We start from the raw sequence: 25,778 nt of genomic DNA, 5'->3' as shown, positions 1-25,778 counted from the left end.
AGCTTTTTCCCCCAAGCAATCAGACTTTTGAACTCTTGATCGATCATGATACATATATCACTTTATTAGCCTTATACAGTCTTCTTATTTTGTGTATACTGTATATTATATATTATTATTATAATTTTTTGGATACAGTCTTCTTATTTTGTGTATACTGTATATTATTAGGTGTATATTGTGTTGTGTAACAGATGTGTAAACTGTGTTATGTGCATATCAGATGGTTATAGTAATTATCATAGTGCTTTGTTCCTCTGATCTGCACCCAAAACGTTCACCCACTGTTGCACTTGTGTATGTGGTTGAGTGAAAATAAAAGGATTTTATTTAATTTGAAATGTCTTGCTCTTCTATTCTGCAGATTCCAGTGATTTTTACAGTTAGTCTTCTGGTTCCTGTCAGGAACTCGCAACTGGAAAGTTTTGGGGAAATCCTTGATCTAGATCTCACTATTTGATAATAATTGTTTTCCCCCCACCCTTTCTCCTGGATTTGCTCCAAGTAATACAGATTTTTATTCTTCAGTAGGTATATGTTTGGTTACATAACTAGGGTTTTCAACTATGATGGATGGCATAATTTTTGTGTTTTCATCTTAAAGCATTAAATAAATAAATAAATTGCCAAGCACCAGAATTCAATGTAAATATCAGTCTCTCATATAGTTTTTTTTTTTTTTTTTACAGTAAAGGCACTTTCTTCATAAGACCTTCACCAAAATGCTAACATAGTAGCCTAGAGCCTGCCGAATAACCAGGATTTTCAACCAGGGATCAATGGATTGGGAGTCCATGAAGGTACTGCAGGGGCCCTGCGGAAACAAGAAAAAAGACTGAGAGATTGCGTGGTCTGCTTGCAACTGTAAAATATGAAAACCCCTACTGCAAGTCACTGACTGTTGTGAACAGTGTGCACTTTTTTCTATATCTTTTCAAGTAAAACATACCATTCTTATAGGAAAACAACATTCAAGTGGCAGGACAGTGAGGCAACATTCTTGCACCTGCTGTACCGAGAATGCTTTTCATTTTTGCTCTTGGCTCATTCCTGGCACAAAAACTTCCTTTGCAAACGTTCTGCTGATTTACTGATTAATCTTTGTATCTACTTGCATCAAAACACGTGCTACATTTAACAGAGCATTGATTGTTTGTGCTGTGTAATAGATTACAAATTTTGCTTGATTTTGAGAAGTAATTTATGGAACACAAAAAACAAAATGTTTGTTTTTTTTTCCAAACAGAAAAGATTTTTAATTAGTGCATAATGAACAGTCAAAAGGTTACACACCCACAGGCTAAATGCAAAATAAATACACAATTTAAAAATTATGTAGTTTACAAATAATACACTGATGTAAACTATGTAAACTTGCATAAATGTAACTTAGCTACAAAACACTGGAAACTGCTTTAAAAAACAATCCATGAAACAATCTTGTTCACTGAAACTGTTAATGGATACAACAAATCTTTTTTTAAACAGCAAATAACATTTAAACCATTATATTTTTCATGTGCTGCTATTTTCATAACAACGCAGTTTTTATGGATGCACATTTGTTGTTTCAAACATGTTGTAATATACAATAAATACAGTACTTCCATTATCAAGGTGTTTTATATTTCTTACGAAAGGCTACATTTTCTGAAATTATAGTCTGCTGGTCAAATGCTTTAATCAATGTCTTTTGTGGTTCTTTTAATTATGAAATTAAATTTTGGTATCAAATATACAGTAATACAGTGTTTCCCAACCACTGTGCCATGAAAGATTGTCAGGTGTGCCGTAGAAAATTATAAAATTCCAATGCATGAAATTGTTTTTTATAAAATCAGGGATCCAAACTCCTCAATTTTCAGAGAAATTTGCCGTTTGGTGCCATAATCGGTCACTAGTGATTGTGAAGAGCAATGATTAATGTGCAAAAGTGACTGATATTTATACGTGTTAAGGGTCAACACATGACTCGTGTCAGCACTGCAGAATACATTGTAGCCTATGAAGTGATGCCACACACACGTTTTTGCTTCACCAATAATGTCTTTGAGAGTACTAAGCAACAAGAAATATTTACTTTAACTGTCCAAATTTGTGAAGAGACATTGAATGTCTTATAATTTATTTTAATTAAATATTACCTTATCGTTAAAGAATATCAGAGACCCCTGTTATTGAACTAATTTAAATTCACCAAGAAAATATAAACAAGTCTTTTATTACTTTCTGCTATCAAAGCGACTGCAAGCTTTTTTTCCTCTTCCAAATACATATTTAAATGTTTATTGTGCTCACCTCCCTCTTTTTAATATGGCAAACTCATAAATTGCCCCTCTGTGAAGCTTTCTGCAACTCTTGTTATGTGGAGGGCGATGCGGCGCTTGACGCTGGCGTTGAACAGAGCATTGATGTCTTGACTCAACTAATGTGAAATGCGCTTTACAATGAAAGAACATTATTGAAACTCAAAAGTATTATTATTTGTCTATTATTGTGGTCTTTTCTGATAAAAGCCATGCTCAGCAGTTTAAATAGGCTACTGAAGGAAAATGATACCGTAGATCTGCTTTGTGTTTATAATTCTTATACTGAAGTCAGTAGATTTGCAGCCATGCAAGTTTTAATAAAGGAGAAGGTAAGGACATTAATGAAACACTATTATTACACTATTATTGTTGTCTTTTTGGATGAAAAATAATGCTCAGACTGAAGGAAGACTATAGATCTGCTTTGTGCTTTTAATGCTTAAACACTATCAAGTCTCTTGGTAGATTTTGGTCATGAATGACTCAAAATGATTCACTGACTCACTCATGGCACATAAGACGCTCATTTGTTGCCACCTAGTGACATTTCCAGAAGGGGTCACTGAACTAATCAGTTAATAAAATTGAAATAAATTGTGAAACAGAAGCAAGCCTCACAAAAATACTCTTTTATTTTGCAGCTAATTCTGCACATTTGTAAACCTGAATCACTAAAATAACTGGAATTGGTGCTTTTAGCTTATTCTTTAAAAAAAATATCCTCTGAAATATTTTTTTCGTGGATGTTATTGTCTTACTTTTTTCGCCGCTTACGAGTTTGCATCCCTAGAATTTGTTGCAGCATTGCAAGAACAAATCTACAAATTAGAAACGTAGCAAATTTGTTGTTTTTTCATTAGCCATTTAGCTCTCTTGCCACCTTTGACCTCACACAGCGTAGCCTACCTATGTGACCTAAACAGAGTTTTTAAAAATTTTTTTTGCATTGACGAATTTCAAACTTTACAAGTAAACGAGCTACTGAGATGGTCAGAAAACATGGACAAGTTCTTGAAAAGGAAAAATATTGACGATGGTTAGCCTATGTGGGATAGATGTGTGCCATAGAATTTTTAGTCGCAAAATGTCACCCCCCTGTTGCAGCCCCCCATGGCAAATGAATAGTTGCCCTGACTTACGCCACTGGCTCATGAATCACAGATGATGACAGCTCATGTGTGATACATTTTGTGAGACTCAGCTCCCACTCGGCTTTCTGTCATAAGCACAATACAGATGATAAACTTATTACATGATTGCACAGCCACAAATGAAGACCCACAAATTTGAATGTCAAACATCTTATAAAAGGTGGAATAGAGAAATGTCAGTGTCTCGTAAAAGAGCTGTCACCAGAATGTGATTAGATTTAGAAATTCATAAATTAAACAGCATACAATACTGTTTATATTCTTTGTGCACTTTGAAAACAAGGTTTCATGGGTTAAAATCTGTGTGTTCTTAGGAAGTTTTCCCTTCCATTGTTGCCTTTGGCATGATCGATGGGCTTTAAAGGCACTTTTCTTAAAGGAAAACAGGAATGTTGTTCTTAGCTTGTTTGACAAGATTCATACTGTATATTGCATCTCCTTTTATTATTGGGTCTAAACTGTCTCCTCGGGTGAGTACGCATTATTTAATTGTTAGAGAAATGCTTCATCATTACTCACCATTATGTTGTTCCAAACACATATTTCCTTCCAAAGAACACAAGAGGAGAAATGTAGAAGAATGCTGAAGAATGTTGAATGTTTTTCCATACAATGAAAGTAAATAAAGACTGAGGTTGTCAGTCAACATTCTGCCTCACATGTGTTCCAACGAAGAAATAAGTTTTACAGGTCTGGAACAACATGAGGGTGAGTAATGATGAAGCATTTTTCTAACAGTCATCACAGAAACTTTAAAATTATATTTAAAACAACAATAACAACAACAACAACAACACTGGCATTGTTTAAATATTCATGTTTGTTGTCCATCAAAGCCTTTAGCCAAAGAGTTTTTAAACCTTATTCGTTCTCTACATTTTTTCCAGTGTGTTACTGGTCCTGCTCATCAGCATGGTCACTCTCTTGATATGGTCTTATGTATGGGTATTCCTGTCTGTAGTATACAGGTTCTAGATTATTACTTTTCTGACCACAAGCCTATTGTGTTTCATATTATCTTTTCATGTGATCTCCCAAAACATCAGTCACATGCTTATTTCTCTTGATTAATTACATCTAATACAGCTAGCGATGTTTCAAAACCATTTAGTGACCATTCATCAACTTAAACTGTTGAGTTCCCTTATACTTCTGTGGGTCGAGAGGAATTGGTTACCATGTTCAATAAGGTTTGCATGGATATTCTTGATCATGTTGCTGCCTTCAAGTTAAGGAGACATAAAACATCCTGGTTACTTATGTAACCTCCGTTCTCTGATAGAGAGAGCGAGACGTTGTGTCGATGTAGTGACACTAGGAGTCACACTTGGGAGACCCAAACACCTCTGATCTTTGAGAAAAGTGGTATTTGTATGCCATCCCCCCAGACATACGTGTGTTAAAGGATCTGGCTCGCAACCACGCATTCGGGTTTTGTGTTGAGGATCCGAGACAAGGTACCAGCCATTTCAGTGGATAGGTTTTTGCTTGCAGGTTCACCACCTGATCCCGAAACGGGGTCGTGGGAACCTTGAGCACATAGCCTGGACAGGGTCTCAGGACCACATGAGTTTTCCGGACTGAACTTCTGGCACGTTCGCTGACAGAGAACGCCTGCAGATCCCCTACCCTCTTGATGGAAGTGAGCGCAGTCAGGAGGGCAGTCTTCAAGGAGAGTGTCTTTAGCTCGACTGACTCCAGGGGAACAAATAGAGCTACCCATAGGCCCTGAAGTGCCTGTTACACTCGGCACCCCAGCCCGACTTGGAGGCGTCTGTCATGATGACAACTCGCTTGGAGACCTGCTCTAGGGGGGCCCCTGCCCGTAGAAACACCAGGTCCGTCCCAGGGCTGAATAGACAGTGGCAGACCGATGTGACGAGCATGCGATGCCATCTCAGAACTCGAGTCTGAAGCCAGTGTTGAAGCGGTCTCATATGCATCAACCAGAGCAGCATGACCACCGGCGAGGATGCCATATGCCCCACCTGAACGCCTTCAGAAAGTTCAACACTGACTGCGTACGCTCGCTCGTGAGGCGTGCCATCATTGAGACTGAGTCTAACTCTATGCAGAGAAAAGAGATGCTCTGAACCAGGGAGAGCTAGCTCTTTTTCCAGTTGACCCAAAGCTCCAGCCGGATGAGATGCCTGAGCACCAGATCCCTGTGCGCAAACAACAAATCCTGCCAGTGAGCTAGAATCAGCCAGCCATCGAGATAGTTGTTGATGCGGATGCCCGTTTCCCTTAGTGGGGCAAGGGCTGCCTCTGTGACCTTCGTGAAGGCGTGAGGTGACAGGTATAGACTGAAGGGGAGGACATTGAACTGGTACTTTTCTCAAGTTCAGACCTAACCGAGGCCTTCAAGAAAGTACCCTTGTGTCGCTTCACTCAACACAATGTTGAAGTGAGCGACAGACGGGGAAACACAGTTTAGATCTAAGTCTATTTCTAAGCTACCAAGTATATCTAATATACTGGACAAGATCATTTTCACTCAACTTACCTCATTTTTAATGAAAAATTAGGTCTTTGATAAATTTCTGTCTGGTTTTAGATCTGGTCACGGCACAGAATCAGCTCTTCTTAGGGTAGCCAATGACCTATTATTTAAAGTGGACTCTGATAGCTGGGTTGCCTTAGTTCTGCTGGATTGTAGTGCAGCATTTGATACAATTGATCATACTATTCTGATTTAATGCCTAAGGCAGCATGTTGGCATCCAAGGACCTGCCCTAAGCTGCCCTAAGCTATATTTGCACAATATACATTTTTTGTCAAAATTAGAAACTTCTCGTCATCCTCAGTTTCTATCACCAGTTGGGGTCCCTCACGGTTCCATTTTAGGACCAGTTTTATTTTCATTATTTATGCTCACCATTGGTGCTATTTTTAGAAAATATGGTATTTTGTATCACTTTTATGCTGATGATATGCTGATGTACCTCCCTTTGAAATCTGGTGATGATGTATATGTAAAATCTCATTTTGAGTGTCTGAAAGATGATAAATGCTGGATGGACAATAACTTTCTCCAGTTAAATGACAAAAAGACAGAGATTATAATTTTTGGAACTAGTAACTGTGTTTATAATATTGCAAAGAGTAATATTGCTCCTTTGTCATCTAATTTTCATGCGCGTTTTAATTTTTGACACATAACTAAAGTTTGACAGGCTGATAAACGCAGTTGTGTTCTTTCAACTGAGAAATATCGCTAAACTCAAATCTGTCTTTTCATTTAATGAGCTGGAGAAAGTAATCCATGCCTTTCCTTCATCACGTCTGGACTATTGTAATGATTTATATCTGGGTGTAAGTCAGTCTTCACTATCAAAACAGCAAAGGGTGCAGAATGCAGCAGCAAGACTGCTGACTAACACAAGAAAGTGGGATCATATATCCACTATTCTGGCATCTCTGCTCTAGTTACCAGTTCATTTTAGAATATAATAAAAGGTCTTGTTGTATGTTTTTAAAGCTCTTCATGGACTGGCACCAGATTACATTTCTGAGCATATACATTTTCACTGCTCTCAGAAATCTCTTAGATCTAATAACCAGCTGCTCCTTGATATTCCCCGGTCACGCTTAAAGGGTAAAGGAGATCACATTATCAATCACTGCCCCAACATTGTGGAATGGACTACCTTTATCTATTAGATCCTCTGATAATATGTTTAAAACCCATCTTAAGACTATGCTAATTTATAATGATCATTAGGTGTTGTAAAGACATATTTGTGCTTTTTATTGTTATTATGTATTTTAATTAACTTTTATTTGTATAGCACTTTGGTACACTTTGTGGTTTTATAAAGTGCTTTGTAAATACATTTGAATTTAATTAAATGTGAAAAATGTCATCTAAAATTAGAAACTCTAAAATGTTCCTATTCAATTCACGGTATATATATATATATATATGTATATATATATATATATATATATATATATATATATATATATATATATATATATATATGTATATATACACTCACCTAAAGGATTATTAGGAACACCTGTTCAATTTCACATTAATGCAATTATTTAATCAACCAATCACATGGCAGTTGCTTCAATGCATTTTAGGGGTGTGGTCCTGGTCAAGACAATCTCCTGAACTCCAAACTGAATGTCAGAATGGGAAAGAAAGGTGATTTAAGCAATTTTGAGAGTGGCATGGTTGTTGGTGCCAGACGGGCCGGTCTGAGTATTTCACAATCTGCTCAGTTACTGGGATTTTCACGCACAACCATTTCTAGGGTTTACAAAGAATGGTGTGAAAACATCCAGTATGCGGCAGTCCTGTGGGCGAAAATGCCTTGTTGATGCTAGAGGTCAGAGGAGAATGGGCCGACTTTGCCTGAAATAACCACTCGTTACAACCGAGGTATGCAGCAAAGCATTTGTGAAGCCACAACACGCACAACCTTGAGGCGGATGGGCTACAACAGCAGAAGACCCCACCGGGTACCACTCATCTCCACTACAAATAGGAAAAAGAGGCTACAATTTGCAAGAGCTCACCAAAATTGGACAGTTGAAGACTGGAAAAATGTTGCCTGGTCTGATGAGTCTCGATTTCTGTTGAGACATTCAGATGGTAGAGTCAGAATTTGGCGTAAACAGAATGAGAACATGGATCCATCATGCCTTGTTACCACTGTGCAGGCTGGTGGTGGTGGTGTAATGGTGTGGGGGATGTTTTCTTGGCACACTTTAGGCCCCTTAGTGCCAATTGGGCATCGTTTAAATGCCACGGCCTACCTGAGCATTGTTTCTGACCATGTCCATCCCTTTATGGCCACCATGTACCCATCCTCTGATGGCTACTTCCAGCAGGATAATGCACCATGTCACAAAGCTCGAATCATTTCAAATTGGTTTCTTGAAAATGACAATGAGTTCACTGTACTAAAATGGCCCCCACAGTCACCAGATCTCAACCCAATAGAGCATCTTTGGGATGTGGTGGAACGGGAGCTTCGTGCCCTAATCTCCATCAACTGCAAGATGCTATCCTATCAATATGGGCCAACATTTCTAAAGAATGCTTTCAGCACCTTGTTGAATCAATGCCATGTAGAATTAAGGCAGTTCTGAAGGCGAAAGGGGGTCAAACACCGTATTAGTATGGTGTTCCTAATAATCCTTTAGGTGAGTGTATATACATATAGACTCAGGGTTGGGAGGGTTACTTTTGAAAAATATTCCACTACAGATTACAGAATACATGCTGCAAAATGTAATTTGTAATGTATTTTGTTAGATTATTCAAGAGCAGTAACATAACTAAATACTTTGGATTACTTCTTCAGTGCTGGTAGATTTTTTCACTTGTTTTGACTATAAAAACTGCCAGTACAGTAAGACAAAATACACATGTTAAAAATACATTCTCTGAAAAACCTAAATATCTTATGCAGTGTTGTTTCTAAAACAAGATAAATCAAACTGATCTTGTTTTAATGATTTATAGATATTTTACAGGGAAACAATACAAAAATTATTATCAAGAATATATATATAACAGCAACACATCACTGCCACAAACAAAGCAAACAAAATCAGGACAAACCTGTTCCCTCCAAAAAGGATGCCACTTTCTGGTACTTTAATAAACAGTACACAAGGAGACATTTTTGTGAATCCATTTCCACATTGAATGCATCTCGGGGCATAAAAACATCAAGGTAATCCTAAAAAGAACAGACAGAAAAAAACAATTTCTCTCTCTGCAGCCCCACAGAATGTACAAACATTTAATTATTAATTGGTAATTATTTAGCATTCATACCCAGACAAATCTATGACTGGCTTGTTCTTGACTTCACTTTTAAAGTATTTAAGCTGGCATGTGTGGTCACTGTACTTTAGAAGCATGAAATACCTCCGCTTCAATGATTTCTGCAAAACAATGCAGCATGCAATAAATTAACAAAGAGATTGGTAATCTACTATTGAAATGTTAGTTCACTCAAAAATGTTGTTAAGTTATAATTTACTCACCATTCATATTGACTGAATGTAGAGTTGACTGAAAAAAAAAATTATATATTTTAAAGCAAGCAGTACACCCACAGAAGCCACATGCTAACTTCAACTTAATTTCTAGTTATTGTAAATCACAGTTCCTGAAAAAGACATACTGGCCATTTTACAGTTGTGGTAACAAATGAAATGCTGTGAATGTGAACCTGAAAGACAAACAAACAAACAAACAAACAAACAAACAACACACACACACACACACACACACACACACACACACACACACACACACACACACACACATTTTTGCAACCTCAGGCATCAACCCTGTCAATCACACAACACAATTACTCCCTCTGCAGCCACAATCCCATATGAATGTAATATGTCATTATTATTAAACATAATGGTTGTACTATTCTCACTTGACTGAAAAAGTTTGTCACTGTAAAGGTACACCCGGCGCATCAATAAGCGCCGCCAAGGGGTCCTGCCCTAGCGTCCGTATGTGACGAGTTGGGGTGTGAGAATGTGTTGACTGTACCTGATGTGGATGTTCCCGGTCTGTGAGGACACAAATTGTAGTAAAAATACAAGGAATTCCCCATCAGTGGCAAAAACCCTTAAAGGTGATGTCAAAAGGAAGGCAATGATTTGAGCCATAGTATGTTATGCACTGTCTGACTGCTCATCTGTGTGAACTTAATAGAAGTGTGTGGAAACTCACTGGTGATAAACTAATTGTAGTAAAATCACTGTAATGCACTGCAATGTCTTGAATGGTTTATTGCTTTAATAAAAAAAAAATATGGTAACACTTTCTGTGAAGCCCATTTTTATTTGCATTGTAAAGGCATTATAAATGCATTACAATAAAATTGTAATGCCTCATAATACAACTTATAATATGTTATTTACCACAAAGATAGAATAGTATTTTAAAGACATTTGCAAATTGATAAATCTTTCTCAAATTCTCGAATTAAAGATTTGAAAGTACACTTTGACACCAGGTTTTGTATCTTTAAATCACTTTGTAGAGTATTCCAGTCACAGGGTCAGCATACCGAAAAACTTGTTTCCCAAGTTCAGTTCGAACAAATGTAGCCGAGAGTGAATAAGCATTCTGAGAGAGTAGATGTGGTGGCAATAAACCCAAAATAGAGTTTTAGATGAACAAATACCAATGCATAAGTCTGCATTTGGACAATGAATGCCAATAAATTATTTTGTAAAACTCACAATTGTCATGTTCACTGTTGTCTTTTGTTTTGTGCTTTTATGTTGAAATTTAGTTTAGTTCCTGTTTGGTTTTTGTAGTCCTTTGTAGTTTCATTTTATGATTGGTTTTCCCCTGATTAGTTCTGATTCCCTGATTGTTTCCCCATGTGTTCCTCATTCCCTTGTTTGTTCCTTTTGTGTATATAAGCCCTTTTAGTTTCCTTGTTTCCTTGTTAGTTCTTGCATGTTTTGGATGCTCTGTGCCAGGTCTCCCTTGTTTTGCTTTCTTCTGAGTTTTTCTTTATGTTTTTTGAATAAACTGCTGCATATAGATCCCCATTCTCCGCCTGCTTCGTCACAACAATGATGAGTGGCAATATTACAATTTATTATGAATATTAACAACCCATGATTAATAGTAGGAAAGTAAAAGACAAGAATGTGCAAAATTATACAAAACATATCCATAATCTAGCACTGAAAAGTGGCAGAAATTTGTTTATTTTTTGCATCAAATGAAATACAGGACTTATGTCTGTAATAAAACCCTAGCTTTACCATGACTTTTTAAACTATAAAGCCTATATTGCGCAACATCATTAAATATTAATATCAAGGCGATTAATATAAATTGAATGAGTGGCCTCAAACAGATCCCTGAGAACACCCTTGGTAACCTTCAGTTCGTACACATTGAGTTCTACCATTTTCAAACCAATGTAGCTGGTGAGTTGAAAAGAAACAACACTGGATACCAAAAATATCTTTTTTGGGTTTTTATTCTGATGACTGTTTATAAAAAAGACAAAAAACTGTAGACAAGTTGTATTTAAAAAAAAAACTGAAACTGAATTACGGTAGAGGCTAATGTCGAAAGAAAATACAAACAGGGCAGTAGCCTACCATATGCTTCATCATACATCAACTTAATACATGCTTATATCATTCACAGCTTTTTATGCATTTAAATACTTGCTCAAACCACAAAAAAACAACAACATCTTATGCAGTTAACACATGCTTAAATCACTCACTGTATTTTACTTATTTTTAGCCATGCTTTAAGGACATGTATTGCAGTTTAAAACAATAAAATTCTCATTACACATGTTACTTAATTGGAAAAGACTATATATATATAATTCAATAATGATTAAAGCTAAATTTACGTACCCAGTTGCATACCCACTTGCATGTGCACAAACGTGGTCAAGCTCCACACATGCAATCCATATGCATCTATCAAACATTACCCAAAACAAACACAATTTTTTTTTCATACAACTCTTCTGAACACATATTTAATGCAATTTATAAACATTTGTGTAAAATGTTATATTTACCCAAAGAATTCTCAATCAATGAACTAAACCGGGAGCTCTATAGTACAATGTATGTTCTCATGCTTTTAACACAAGAGAGTGACGGAAAGCAGGTGTCACAAAAACCCTGGTGTCAAAAAAATCCGGTCTTTAAGGGGCCACATCCAATTTATGATAAGAGATCAATTTCATGAAATTTCTCCTCTTGGCTACACCAAAATACAGTTTTAACAGATAGTCCAATATTTTTATGTACAAGCTTAATAAATATATCATGATCCACAGAATCGAAAGCCTTAGGTAAATCAATGAAAAGGAATGCACAATGATATCCTTTTTCGTGGGCCTCAAAGATGTCATTCGAGACCTTCAGGGCAGCTGTTGTGGTACAATGTTTCTACAATGTTACTAACTTCTCCAGGTGCAACATTGTTACTATCAATAGGTTAAGTATTATAACTGTCCTTACAATCATTTATGAGAAGATTTATTATACGTTGTATTACGAGACATTATGAATGCATTATAATACTTTTAAAATTATAATAATAACAGGTGAACTAAACTATTTTCTGTCAAGTTATAAAGTAACTTTTTGGCAATATAAAGTTACCAAGCAACATAGCAACTTGGGGCATTAAAATGTGCCGTGTGCTATCCCGGGTATCAGTATCTCTACAAAAACGTTGTGGCTCATCTAAACAGAATTTGGTGTCCAAACAATCTGTTAAACTATTCTATTTATGTATTCACAACTTAAGTAATGTGACAGTAGTGTTGTGTAATGTTACACAACACTACTGTCACAATAATCAGTGCTCATAGATACACCTCAGGGGTTCTGCTGCACCAAACGTGCCAACTACATGGCAACACAACAAATAACCAAGATAACCTAAAACCAGTTTAACACACCCATATACTACATTATCAGGATTGACTCAGCAGTCTATGTACATTTTTTTGTGTTGCTAGTGTTACAGTTAGACAATTGCCAATCTGATGCATTCCAAAAGGCAACTTTGAAGAAATTTGGCTTGTGTGCCAACTGACAGAAATAAAGGCAGTGTAACCTTACACTTACTTAATGTATTTAACACTTGCTTTAATTTTCAACCATATTTTAAATCACTGTATAAATCAAAATGCCATGGCTCACTTCAACTGCTGGCTCACTTCAGGCTTCCCACATGCCACCTCATCCAAGGATATTAAACATACATTTTTGCTTAATGGCACTCTGATTGGAACCTGCACATGTTCCATCTGTGTAAGGGGTAAGTTGGCTGCAGTGGAGTGTCAGAGATCCTCTCTAAGTCCAGGACTGTAGAAAGACAAGCAGCAGCTGCAGGTGGTTTGGCACAGGCATCAATCCAAGCGTTCCTAAGCACATGCCATTCATAGAATTTGAATCAGTCATTGCAAGGGTCATGGCTAAAGCCTAATATTGGTGCAACCTGTTCCATAAGTCTTCCTGAACTATTTGGAATTTGTCCCAGTTGTGACACCTAGAGGAAAATGTTATTGCTCATAGGTCATGAGAATTGAAGGGATAGTTCACTCAAATATGAAAATTCTGTCATCAGTTAAAAAACGTTATGTCGTTCCAAACCCATATGACTTACTATCTTTCATCGAACACAATAGGAGATGTTAGGTAACATGTTGGTCTCAGTCACCATTCACTTTCATTGCATTGTTTCCATACAATATAAGTGAATGATAACCAGTGTTGGGTGTAATCTTGTCACAAAGAAATTAGTTGTTGTAAACGATTTACTTATTTAATCAAAAAGTAGTGGAAAACGTAACTTTTTTAAATTCTAGTAATTTGATTGCAGTTACTGATTTTTAATTAAATTAATTACTTTTAAGTACATTAGGGTTACACATTTTTAATATAGTATTATGTAGAATTAAAAACATGATTTATGTTCATATCTGTCACGAATGTAGGTGAAGGCAGACAAGGAGCGAGGATCTAGGTGCAGCGGTTCTTTATTTGAAATAAAACAAAAGGAAACAAACACTACAAGAACAAAGGAAATACCCGCGATGGGGAAAAATAAAGCAAAACTACAAAAACAACACGAAAGACATTAGAAGGGTTTAACGGGTTTTTTCAAACTCTGCTGCACTGTGCTTCACTGAAACCTGGTTGAGTGAAGCCATTCCGGACAGCGCATTACATCTGCCGGGCTTCCAGCTGTTCAGAGCGGATCGCATCGCGGAGTTAACGGGGAAAACGAGAGGTGGTGGAACATGCTTTTACATCAACGAAAGTTGGTGTACAGATGTAACAACACTAAAGAGGATGTGCTGTCCTAATCTGGAAGCGCTCTTTATTAACTGTAAGCCGTTCTACTCGCCGCGGGAGTTTTCTTCGTTTATTCTGGTGAGTGTTTACATTCCTCCAAACGCGTCTGGGAACTTAGCGCTGCAACAGCTGGCTGATCAAATCTCAGACACAGAACAACAATACCCGGACTCAGTCATTATTATTCTTGGGGACTTTAACAAAACAAATCTCACACGCGAACTGCCCAAATACAGACAGCACATTACATGCCCCACCAGAGACAGGAATATACTGGACCACTGCTATACTACATTAAAGGATGCATATCGCTCTGTCCCACGTGCAGCTTTGGGTCTCTCTGATCACTGTCTGGTTCATCTTCTCCCGACCTACAGGCAGAAATTAAAATCAACCAAGCCAGTTGTAAGGACTATAAGGAGATGGACTATTGAAGCAGAGCTGGAACTACAAGCCTGCTTTGACTGCACTGATTGGAGTGTTTTTGAAGCTGCAGCTACAGACCTGGACGAGCTCACAGATACTGTTACATCATACATCAGTTTCTGTGAGGATATGTGCATCCCTACTAGGACATTTTTGTCATTCAACAATGATAAACCATGGTTCACAGGAAAACTCAGACAGCTTCGTCATGCCAAAGAGGAGGCTTACAGGGGTGGGGATAGAGTCTTGTATAATCAGGCCAGGAACACACTGAATAGGGAAATCAGAGTGGCTAAAAGAAGCTACTCTGAGAAGCTGAAAAACAAGTTTTCAGCTAACGACCCAGCATCAGTGTGGAGTGGCCTGAAACAACTTACTAATTACAGGACTCCTACCCCCAACCCTGTGGCGGACCAACGACTGGCTGACGACCTGAATGTGTTTTACTGCAGATTTGAAAGGCCCGATTTCACACCCCACATGCACTCGGACCTTCATTTCACACAACCATTAACACCTCCTGCAACCCCCTCCTCCCCCTCCTGCTACACTACCTGCACTAAAGATCTGTGAGGACGATGTGTGCCGTGTCTTTCGGAAGCAAAGGACAAGGAAGGCTCCAGGACCAGATGGCATCTCACCAGCTTGCCTTCGTTCCTGTGCTAACCAACTGGCCCCCATCTTCACTCAGATCTTCAATAGATCACTGGAGCAATGTGAAGTCCCATGCTGCTTCAAACGCTCAGTCATTATCCCCGTCCCTAAGAAACCAAAAATCACAGGACTTAATGACTACAGACCTGTCGCCCTGACATCTGTGGTCATGAAGTCATTTGAGAGACTGGTGTTGGCCCACCTGAAGGACATCACTGGACCCTTTCTGGACCCCCTTCAATTTGCTTATCGAGCAAACAGGTCTGTGGATGATGCAGTCAACATGGGTTTGCATCATATCCTGCAACATCTGGACAGACCGGGGACATACGCAAGGATCCTTTTTGTGGACTTCAGCTCGGCTTTCAACACAATCATACCAGATATACTCCGGACTAAGTTAAACCAACTCCCTGTTCCCACCTCTACCTGTCAGTGGATTACCAGCTTTCTGACGGACAGGCAGCAGCTTGTGAGGCAGGGAAAATTCACTTCCACCACCTGTACCATCAGCACTGGTGCCCCCCAGGGATGTGTGCTCTCCCCACTACTCTTCTCCCTGTACACCAATGACTGCACCACCAAGGACCACTCTGTCAAGCTCCTGAAGTTTGCAGACGACACCACTGTCATCGGCCTCATCCGAGATGATGATGAGTCTGCGTATAGAAAGGAGGTTGAACGGCTGGCTGTCTGGTGCAGTCAAAACAACCTGGAGCTGAACACGCTCAAAACAGTGGAGATGATTGTGGACTTTAGGAGGAACACCCCAACATTGTCCCCCCTCACCATTCTAAACAGCACTGTGTCAGCAGTGGAGTCATTCAGGTTCCTGGGCACTACCATCTCACAGGACCTGAAGTGGGAGATACACATCGACTCCATTGTGAAAAAGGCCCAGCAGAGGTTGTACTTCCTTCGCCAACTGAGGAAATTCAACCTGCCACCAGTGCTGCTGAAACAGTTCTACTCAGCGGTCATTGAGTCTGTCCTCTGCACTTCAGTAACTGTCTGGTTTGGTGCAGCCACGAAATTAGACATCAGAAGACTACAAAGGACAGTTCGGTCTGCTGAGAGGATTATTGGTTGCCCCCTGCCCTCCCTTCAAGAACTATACACTTCCAGAGTGAGGAAAAAGGCTGGTAAAATCACTCTGGACCCCACTCACCCTGCCCACTACCTTTTTGAACTGTTGCCTTCTGGCCGGCGCTTCAGAGCACTGAGCACCAGAACCGTCAGACACAGGAACAGTTTTTTCCCTCAGGCCATCCATCTAATGAACAGTTAAATTACCCCCATTGAGCAATAATTATGTGCAATACACAGTTTAATTTTAATTTAAATTATATTATCCAACTTATCCACTTCTGCCATTACTTACATTGCTCTGTACATAATATACTGTTTTTTGTTCTTTATATACAGATTGTATTAGATTTGCACTACGTGTGTGTATGTGGGTATGTATGAAGGTGAGTTTATGTACGTATATGTATAATTATTTATTTTGTGTTCTTTTTTGTTTTTAATTACCTATGCCTTGCTGCTGTTTTTTTTGGTATTGTTTGTATTGTTGTTGACTGGAAGCTCCTGTCACCTAGACAAATTCCTTGTATGTGTAAGCATACTTGGCAATAAAGCTGATTCTGAGAAACAATGACGGAGAGCACGGAAACAAGCATCCACAAACATTAAAGACCGACAGGGGAATGGAGAAATAAACAGGGTTATATACACAGAGGTGATGGAACTAAACCATACGCAAGTGAAAACAATGAGTGAGTGCTGGCAGGTGGTGCGGGCAAGGAGAGTTGGGAAGTGTAGATTTCTAGACAATGACTGGTGAAAACATGGACCGGACCACAAGGAACGTGACATGGAATGTGACGTGCTGAGTGAAACAGAAAACACGGGGCAGACATCACAGGAACGTGACAATATCATTGGCATTTCTGTGACATCAGAAGGGCGTACAGCCCTAACAAGTCATTGTAAGGGAGAAACATGGTGCTGAGTGCGAAAAGTAACAAGGAGGTAACATAGAGATAAAAAGTGTTGTAAAAAGTAATTACAAAAGTAACTATTAATGCAAGTCATTTCAGTGAAGTAATCAATAATCTGAATACATTTTATAAAAGTAATTAGTCATTTTTTGTGGATTACTTTTTAAGTAACTTACCTAACAATGATGGTGACCATGGTCAGAGCTGTTTGGACATTCTGAGATTTTTAGGGGCTTTTTTCTTAGTGACTTTCCATTTAATCTCATTGGTGTCTAGGAGAAACGATTGAGATATTAAAGAGATCTCCTTTGTGACACACACACAAACACACACACACACACACACACACACATGTTGTGTTTCCATGTTTTATGGGGACTTTCCATAGACATAATGGTTTTTATACTGTACAAACTTTATATTCTATCCCCTAAACCTAACCCTACCCCTAAACCTAACCCTCACAGAAAAATTTCTGGATTTTTACATTTTCAAAAAACATAATTTAGTATGATTTATAAGCTGTTTTCCTCATGGGGACCGATGTCCCCACAAGGTCAAAAATTTCGGGTTTTACTATCCTTATGGGGACATTTGGTCCCCACAAAGTGATAAATACACGCTCACACATACACACACACACACACACACACACACACACACACACACACACACACACACACACACACTCACAACCAGACATACCATTAGGACACACTTTGTTGAAATGTTCCTCACTGTTTTAATGATTAAACAGGACATACTGATTTAAATATCCAAACATTTGATGTGACAGATGCATGCAAGTCTTACATGTGAAAATGATATAAATAGAGGATTTGTGATGGCTTGAAGTGCTGCTTAAGCTGACGCCACTCAAGACGATTTTCCAGTGATTTTTAGGTGTGAGCTTCAGTAACACAATTGTTGGCCAGACTAGGGGCAGGCGTACATTAGTGTCTGCCAAGAGGAGGTCATTAATCACTAAGAATCCCTGCTAAGTTTATTTAAATTTACATGTATTCATTTGGCAGATGCTTTTATCCAAATCGACTTTCAAAAGAGGAATAATGCATCATAAGCATAATATATATATATATATATATATATATATATATATATATATATATATATATATATATACTGTATATATATATATATATATATATATATATATATATATATATATATATATATATATATATATATATATAAATCTATATAATATATTTATATATAATATTTGTATTCTGTTTTTATGAGTGAACAGTTAAGTGCTCATGGAAAAGATGTGATTTAGCCATTTTTTGAAGACAGATAGTGGTCTGCTTCACAGATGGAGTTGGGAAGGTCATTCTTCTAACGTGAAACCGAAAGTCTGTAAAAGTGTTTTGGTGCCTCTTTGTGTTGGTACAACAAGGCGTCGCTCATTAGCCGACCGCAGGCTTCTGATGGGAACGTAGCTCTGCAGAAATTATTTTATGTATGCTGGAGCAGACCCAGTGACTGTTCTGTATGCCAGCATCAGAGCCTTGAATTTAATACGTGCAGTAACTGGCAGCCAGTGAAGGGAGACAAGGAGTGGTGTAACATGCACTTTGGTTCATTAAAGACCAGACATGCTGCTGCATTCTGGATAATTTGCAGAAGCCTAATTGCACATGCAGGAAGGCCTGCAATGAGAGTGTTACAGTAGTCCAGTCTAGTTATGACAAGTGACTGAGCAAGAAGTTGTGTGGCATGTTCAGAGTGGAAGGATCTTATTTTCTTGATATTGTAGAGTATTAATCTTTGAGATGTGGTCTGTGAAATTGAGTTTGTTATCAATGGTTACCCCTAGATTTCTGACCGAGTTTATGGCTTCAAAAACTAAAATGCACATCAAGCTTGCTTGAAAAAATAATTCTGTCGCCTTGGCAGGCTCTAGTGTTCTCGTCAAGTGACCAATGAGCGTCTTCTTTTACTCAAGAACTGACAAATCATCAAGCTGATCTTTCATTCCACTTAGCTTCATATTATTACAAACGCAGTCATAATCAATAGAGATTGTTTCACCATGCTTTTTCATGCCTTTTTTCCCAACACTAAAATGACATCTAAATGTAGAGCCACAACAGTATATGGACATATGCATTCTATAGCAAGTCTCGATGGAATAAATACACAATCACGCAAATTCACATGGTAAAGTGCCAAAGGGCGTTTTCACACCTGGCTCGTTTGGAGCCTTTGTTTCTGAACCTGGTGCATTTTCTTCCTCTGTTGGGTTAGTAGGCATATGAACATGGGAATCACACTCCCACCTGCTCCAAAACCATTGGTTTGAGACCACCTGGATGGAGAAGAAATCTGTTGGTCAGTTTGTCCCTGTAATCAAAAGCAGATATACCCTTTTGGCAGCTATATTAAATATAGGATATTAGATTCGGCATTGCTTCTCTCTCTAGCGGCAGAACAGGCACAGGTCGGACTGCATGGCAACTTCTTGACAGATAAAAACGTGGCTTCATGCTTTCTGTGTGTCAGTGTACAGGAGCAAAAGAGGAAGAGACAAAGAGCTCTGTGATTGTGAGTACAGGTAGCCTTCTTTTTAATGCAGAAATAATGTAGAAGCAGCTAATGATAAATAAACATAACCACAATGGACGTTTTACAGTTTTGGGTCATTTTGAAATATTACCTTGTGAAAGTGAACCAAACAATGAAAAAAATGCAACTATTTTAGCCCCTGTTTCAGACCAAATCTAGCAAGAGACAGATTTGAAAATGCCCTAAATCACTCTGTTGTAGTTGTTTATGCTCACACTGTACTCCTGTTGTTATTTAGGTAAGCTCCACGTGACAGGGAATGAGAGAGAGTTGCGGTGAGTTGGTATGCCTGTCACCCCTCTGCCATTATGTATCGGAAAGTGTGTCACTGCTCTGAGTGAAGAGAGCAAGATCTCAGCAAAGCACTTTTCAGTTGTTTGAAGTCTGTTAGTATGGCACCGGCTTTACCCTCTATTTTGGGCACAGTGTACTCAGACTGCAGCAGGCCTAGTACTAGTACAGCTCCTTCAGTCCTGAGGAGTCATGCCTTTCCCTGTTCACCAAGGCCAGATTTACAGACACCAGTTGTACACCGTGAATACTTCTCAGGGCACGGGAACAACAAATAGTCCATAATAGGCACAACCCTCCCCATCACTCCTCCCCCATCCTTGGGATCTTAACAGTCCACTATAAAGACTGAAGATTGGGGCTTGGGCTAGTTGTTTGCTAGTGGAGAAAGAGATTGGAAAGGCGGGAATAAAAACTTAAATCATCTATCAAATCAAGTTACGAACTGGCACTAGTACGGATTAGAGTTGATGAGTAAACCATGAAAACCCAAACTCAGGTAAAGAATCTCATTACATTTAGCAACTTATTGGTCCTTATCTAACAACTTGTAGCAGTTTAATATTTTACATGTGTATTTTATGTTGTACAACAAAATGTGAAAGCATGTTAATGAAATTTACCTTACTGAACTCATATTGTAAATTGCAAACTGCTATTCTAAAACCCATTGGAAAAGGCAGAGAGCTCAACATTTACTAATTCTCTTCAGGTTTAGGAAAACTTTACAAACTGAACAGTTATATTGTGAAATGCATATTTGACTCTATAAAAACATCACATTCAAGCAGAGAATTAGTAGCATTATTACAATAGACATTGAGGGGATCATGCCCCCTCCCAATTTTCAGAATAGTTTTTTATTTTTTATTTTGTCCCTTCCGATCTTTAATATTTAATCACATCTTTGTATTCAAGGACACCCCAATAAAATATCAGGAGCACCTGAAGAGACAAAGTGACATTCTGTCATTCCAAACGAAAAAGCTGTCATCAAAACAATCTGACTTCAGTGTAAGTTGTCAAACTCCCACAAATGCCTATAAATATGAAAAATGCATTGCTTTGAGTGCTCCAGATAAACATTAATATGCACTATTAAAATGGCAAATTACTTTGTTGTATCATGTTACATGCACAGTACTCTTTGCTTATTCCATAGAGCAAAACTGCCACTCTTAAAGAGAACATTAAGAAGAAATATGATGACATGAAAAGGATTTTGGATGATGACCTGCAAATTACATTGAGCCAGCTGGACACTGAGGCAGAGGCCATGGAGAGAACTGTTGAGGACAGGATTGAGAAGTGTTACCATCTAACCCTGGAAATTGACCAACAGCTGGCTGAACTATCTGCACAGCTGGAGAAAGATAAACAACAGTGTCAAGAGAAGGTGCATCTTTAGTTCAGATATAGATGGGATGGTTATCAAAAAGTTATACAGATTGAACCCTAAAGGAGCAATTAATGAGCTGCCGTCATTGTGCTCAAATGCGCAGGTTGAAAATGGTCAAAATCTCACCTATTTGCATCGCCAATAGCATAATACAAAATGTAGATAGTTTTAGACACACAAATCTATCCTACATAGAAATCTGATATATGGCCATATACTAAACATACTGTATATCAAACTGTATGTTCATATTTATATATATAATTTTTTTTTGTGCTGTTCACTTCTTCACCGATGGTGACATCTCTCTCTCTTTCCTTTAATTACAGATTTCAGAAATGGAAGGAAGGTAAGTAGTTTTGCAGTTAAGGGAGTATTTGTCAATTTGGTGTAAGTACCTTGATGAATTTAATGTATGTCCATGATGTCAGCTTAAGTATATTAACCAAACTCCAGTCAATATAGTTTTTGATAGCAAGAACTTAAGTGATTTATTTATTTATTTGGTAATTGGATGTTTCTTTTCGTGTGAACTACATAGAGCACATATTATACAGGAAACTCAATAAATTAGTCAGGCATTTAATCACATCAAATCTACTTGTACCGATGCTGGCAGTGACAGGCAGACAAAGACGATGATGATGTGAAGAACCCAGCGGCAGTTTATTTACACAAAGAATTATATATCCAAATGTGAAACCAAAACAAATCATAAACATGAACTTGACTTGAATTGACTATAAAACAAAACATAAACATGAACTTGACTTGACTTGAATTGACTTGACTTACCTTAAACAAAGTTACATAAACAATACCTGACAAAGAACCATAGCAAACATGAGGATATAAATACTTGGACAGGAGTAACAAAACAACCAATGAACAGACAGAACTATAAACAAGATAACAAGACTAATAAACATAAACCAATGACAAACTAAATCTGATAACGAGTTAACAAGACACATGAACATGGAGGAAAACAGGATGATCACATGACTTGACATGGAGACAGGGAATCACATGACATGGCAGGGAAACATGAAATAACATGACAAGGAACAACTTCAAAATAAAAGACATAAACATAAAATCATGGACAAAAACACATCTAGATGTGACACTACTAAGTTCGCTAATGTCATTAATAGGTAATTAAGCAGGAATTAATGCAGGACAAATGAGTAGCACTACATTAATAATTGAGTTACTACTATTAACTAATATGGAAACATGATTAACCAATCAGTAAGTAATAGTGAACTGATGACTGATGTAGTTCACTGTTAGATAATCAATAATTACTGAATTTGATTTTCCTCATTGAGAACTATTAACTAACTATGGCTAATTTAAAATAACTACTAATTAATTACAAATCAAAACATTAATATATGTCTAAAATGTGAATGATTATGTTTTTATTGTGAACATAATCATGAAATGCGCCTTCAGAGAAACATGTGCCTCATGTGTGTTCTTTGCTCGAATTAATTTATGAACATAAGAGCTCTCTAAATCATGGCTACAGTGTCTGGTAGAGTATCATAGTCAACTTACAGATTTATATGTATATATTTTTAATGAACAGAAGAGATATCCCAAGGAATACACAGGTTGGGCACATACATCCATATATTTCTGTAAGGTAAGCTGAACATGATCATCGCCGTAACCACCATAGACATTGAGGGGGACATGCCTCCCACCCCATCAATTTGGTCCCCATCAATCCTGAATATGTGGTTACATCCTCAACTATGATACTCTACCAGACACTGTAGCCTTGATTTAGTGACCTGTTACATTCATAAATCAGTTCCCACAAAGAACTCGTGCATGACCTTGTTCACAATAAAAACATAATCATTCCTATTTTAGACATATGTTTATGTTTTGATTAGTAATTCATTAGTAATCATTTTAAATTTGCCATAGTTAGTTAATAGTTCTCAATGAGGCAGATCAAATTCAATAATTACTGATTACCTAACAGTGAACTACATCAGTCATCAGTTCACTATTACTAACTGATTGGTAAATCATGTTTCCATATTAGTTAATAGTAGTTACTAAAGTGTGAATGTATTACTACTTGTTTGTCCTGCAATAATTCCTGCATAATCACCTATTAATGACAGACCATTATTATAAATTGTTACTGTAATTAATGTCAGCCTTTTTTCTCTACATCTGCTTTCTTGTCCAAAGGGTAATGAAGACTCTGAAGAAGACAGATCCAGAGTTAATACAGATGGATGAGTTTAAGAATGAGCAGCTACTTGATTTAACCCTTAACCTGTTGCTGTTCATACGCTCACAGGTTCCTGTCACCAAGAAACTTTTCCAAAGCTGTGAGCATCTTCATATGAAAATTGAACCATTTTGTTTAAGATATTCTGCTGGAATCAACCATCCAGAACACCCTAGCAACACCTTGCAATTCCTTAGCAAACATGCAGAATACCCTACTGTAGCAGCCACCCACAATGCCCTAGAAAACAGCTGGAATACCTTAGCAACCATCCAAATCACCCTAGCGACCACACAGAACACATTGGCAACCACCTAACAACCACACAGAAGACCCTTGAAACAGCTTAGCAATGCGTTAGCAACCAGCCAGAACATACATCCTCCTAGCAACCATGGCAAAACTCGTAAATATTAATTAGGTTATGTGCAGATAAATGACGCCTATGCAAGCAACACTTTAGTAGCTAGACACAACAACTGCCTTGCAGCAACTCAGAGCACCTTAACAACCACCCATGGTGAAGCAAGGCCTACATCCCATCAAACTTCAATCTACAGTATATTCATACTGCCAAATCATTCAAACCAAACTTTTTATATTACTTTAAGTAACCTTGTGACATAAAGTAACACTGTTCATACTGCATGCCAACATTCAAAGTTTGTCTTAAACTTTCCTTTTCAAATGATAGTTTCTAATCATATGTTTTTGATACTTTGCTTCTCTCAGATGCCCAAGAAGTTGTTCTGGATCCTGAGTCAGCTCACCCTAAGCTTATTATTTGCCCTGCAGGAGAATCAGTTACTTATACCGACACCTGGCAGGAAGTTCCTGAAAATCCCTCTCGCTTCGACACCACCCTGAACGTGCTAAGCCGAAAGGCCTTTCAGGATGTTCGCAACTATTGGGAGGTGCAGGTTACTGGCAAGACATACTGGGAGCTAGGGATCGCATACCCTAACATTCCCAGGAAGGGACGAGAGGAGGACTGCTGGCTGGGCCGGGGCCCAACGTCCTGGTGCATTGAGTATTTTAATGCCGATTACACAGCCTGGCACAATGGCGTTCCCCATCATCTCACCCATTTATCTGGGAGAAACTTTGAGCGCATTGGCATCTTCTCCAGCTCAGAAGGAGGCTTGGTTTGTTTTTTGGGGGCCGACACCATGACACCCTTATACAGCTTTTGTGCAGGAACCTTCACAGATTCACTCTACCAAGCTGTCTGTCCTGGCCATGACAACCAGGGGACGAACAACAAACCATTGCTGCTTTGTGATGCTTCAAAGTCCACTTCAATGTTGAGATGGACAACCAATAAGAACTAAGGTCAGAGTCAGGATTAAAATTAGCTTAATTTACATACTGATTCATGTTTCAAGCACTTATTTCCCAAAATGTATTAATTAAACAAAGCATATTGTACAGTGGATTTTATTCAATCTTGAGACCAGTGGGGAAATATGAATTTATATGCTTACTAAACTTATTTCATGTAATTTATAATTGACATGAAGTAGTGGCAAAAAAGAAAAAGAAAGAAAACAAAAAGTTCAATAAAGTATTTTAATACAACACAGTAAATTGCTAACTAATGCAGTCATTTGTTGTGAAGAAATGAAACAAAATATAATGCTAACACAGTACAAACAATTGTTTCAGGGCATTTGACCCAAAAATATCATAGATTATCATTTAAAATTTTTCATTATCACTGTAAAGCATTTAGAATTTAAACTAATTTACAATAAAATTTATATTTTTCCCCTACAATTCCATTTCAAAGCAAGTCAGAGCACTTCACTAATAATCCATGCATAAAGAAGAGAGGGCCTTATC

The 25,778-nt window shown here is 37.9% G+C and overlaps 1 protein-coding gene across 1 annotated transcript; it reads left to right on the top strand.

Moving 5' to 3' along the window:
* Positions 1-20,657: 20,657 nt before the first annotated feature.
* On the top strand, positions 20,658-25,268 carry LOC127633699 (probable E3 ubiquitin-protein ligase TRIML1). Its single transcript, XM_052112955.1, has 6 exons — positions 20,658-20,776; positions 21,196-21,291; positions 21,440-21,673; positions 22,006-22,025; positions 23,894-24,036; positions 24,669-25,268. The coding sequence occupies exons 1-6, from the start codon at positions 20,759-20,761 to the stop codon at positions 25,265-25,267; spliced, it is 1,110 nt and encodes a 369-aa protein (XP_051968915.1). The 5' UTR covers positions 20,658-20,758; the 3' UTR covers position 25,268.
* Positions 25,269-25,778: the final 510 nt, after the last annotated feature.

Source organism: Xyrauchen texanus, chromosome 40 (assembly GCF_025860055.1).
Source record: "Xyrauchen texanus isolate HMW12.3.18 chromosome 40, RBS_HiC_50CHRs, whole genome shotgun sequence".
Classification (NCBI taxonomy): domain Eukaryota; kingdom Metazoa; phylum Chordata; class Actinopteri; order Cypriniformes; family Catostomidae; genus Xyrauchen; species Xyrauchen texanus.
The sequence above is the reverse complement of the archived record's forward strand: the minus strand, read 5'-3'. Positions and strand labels throughout refer to the sequence as shown.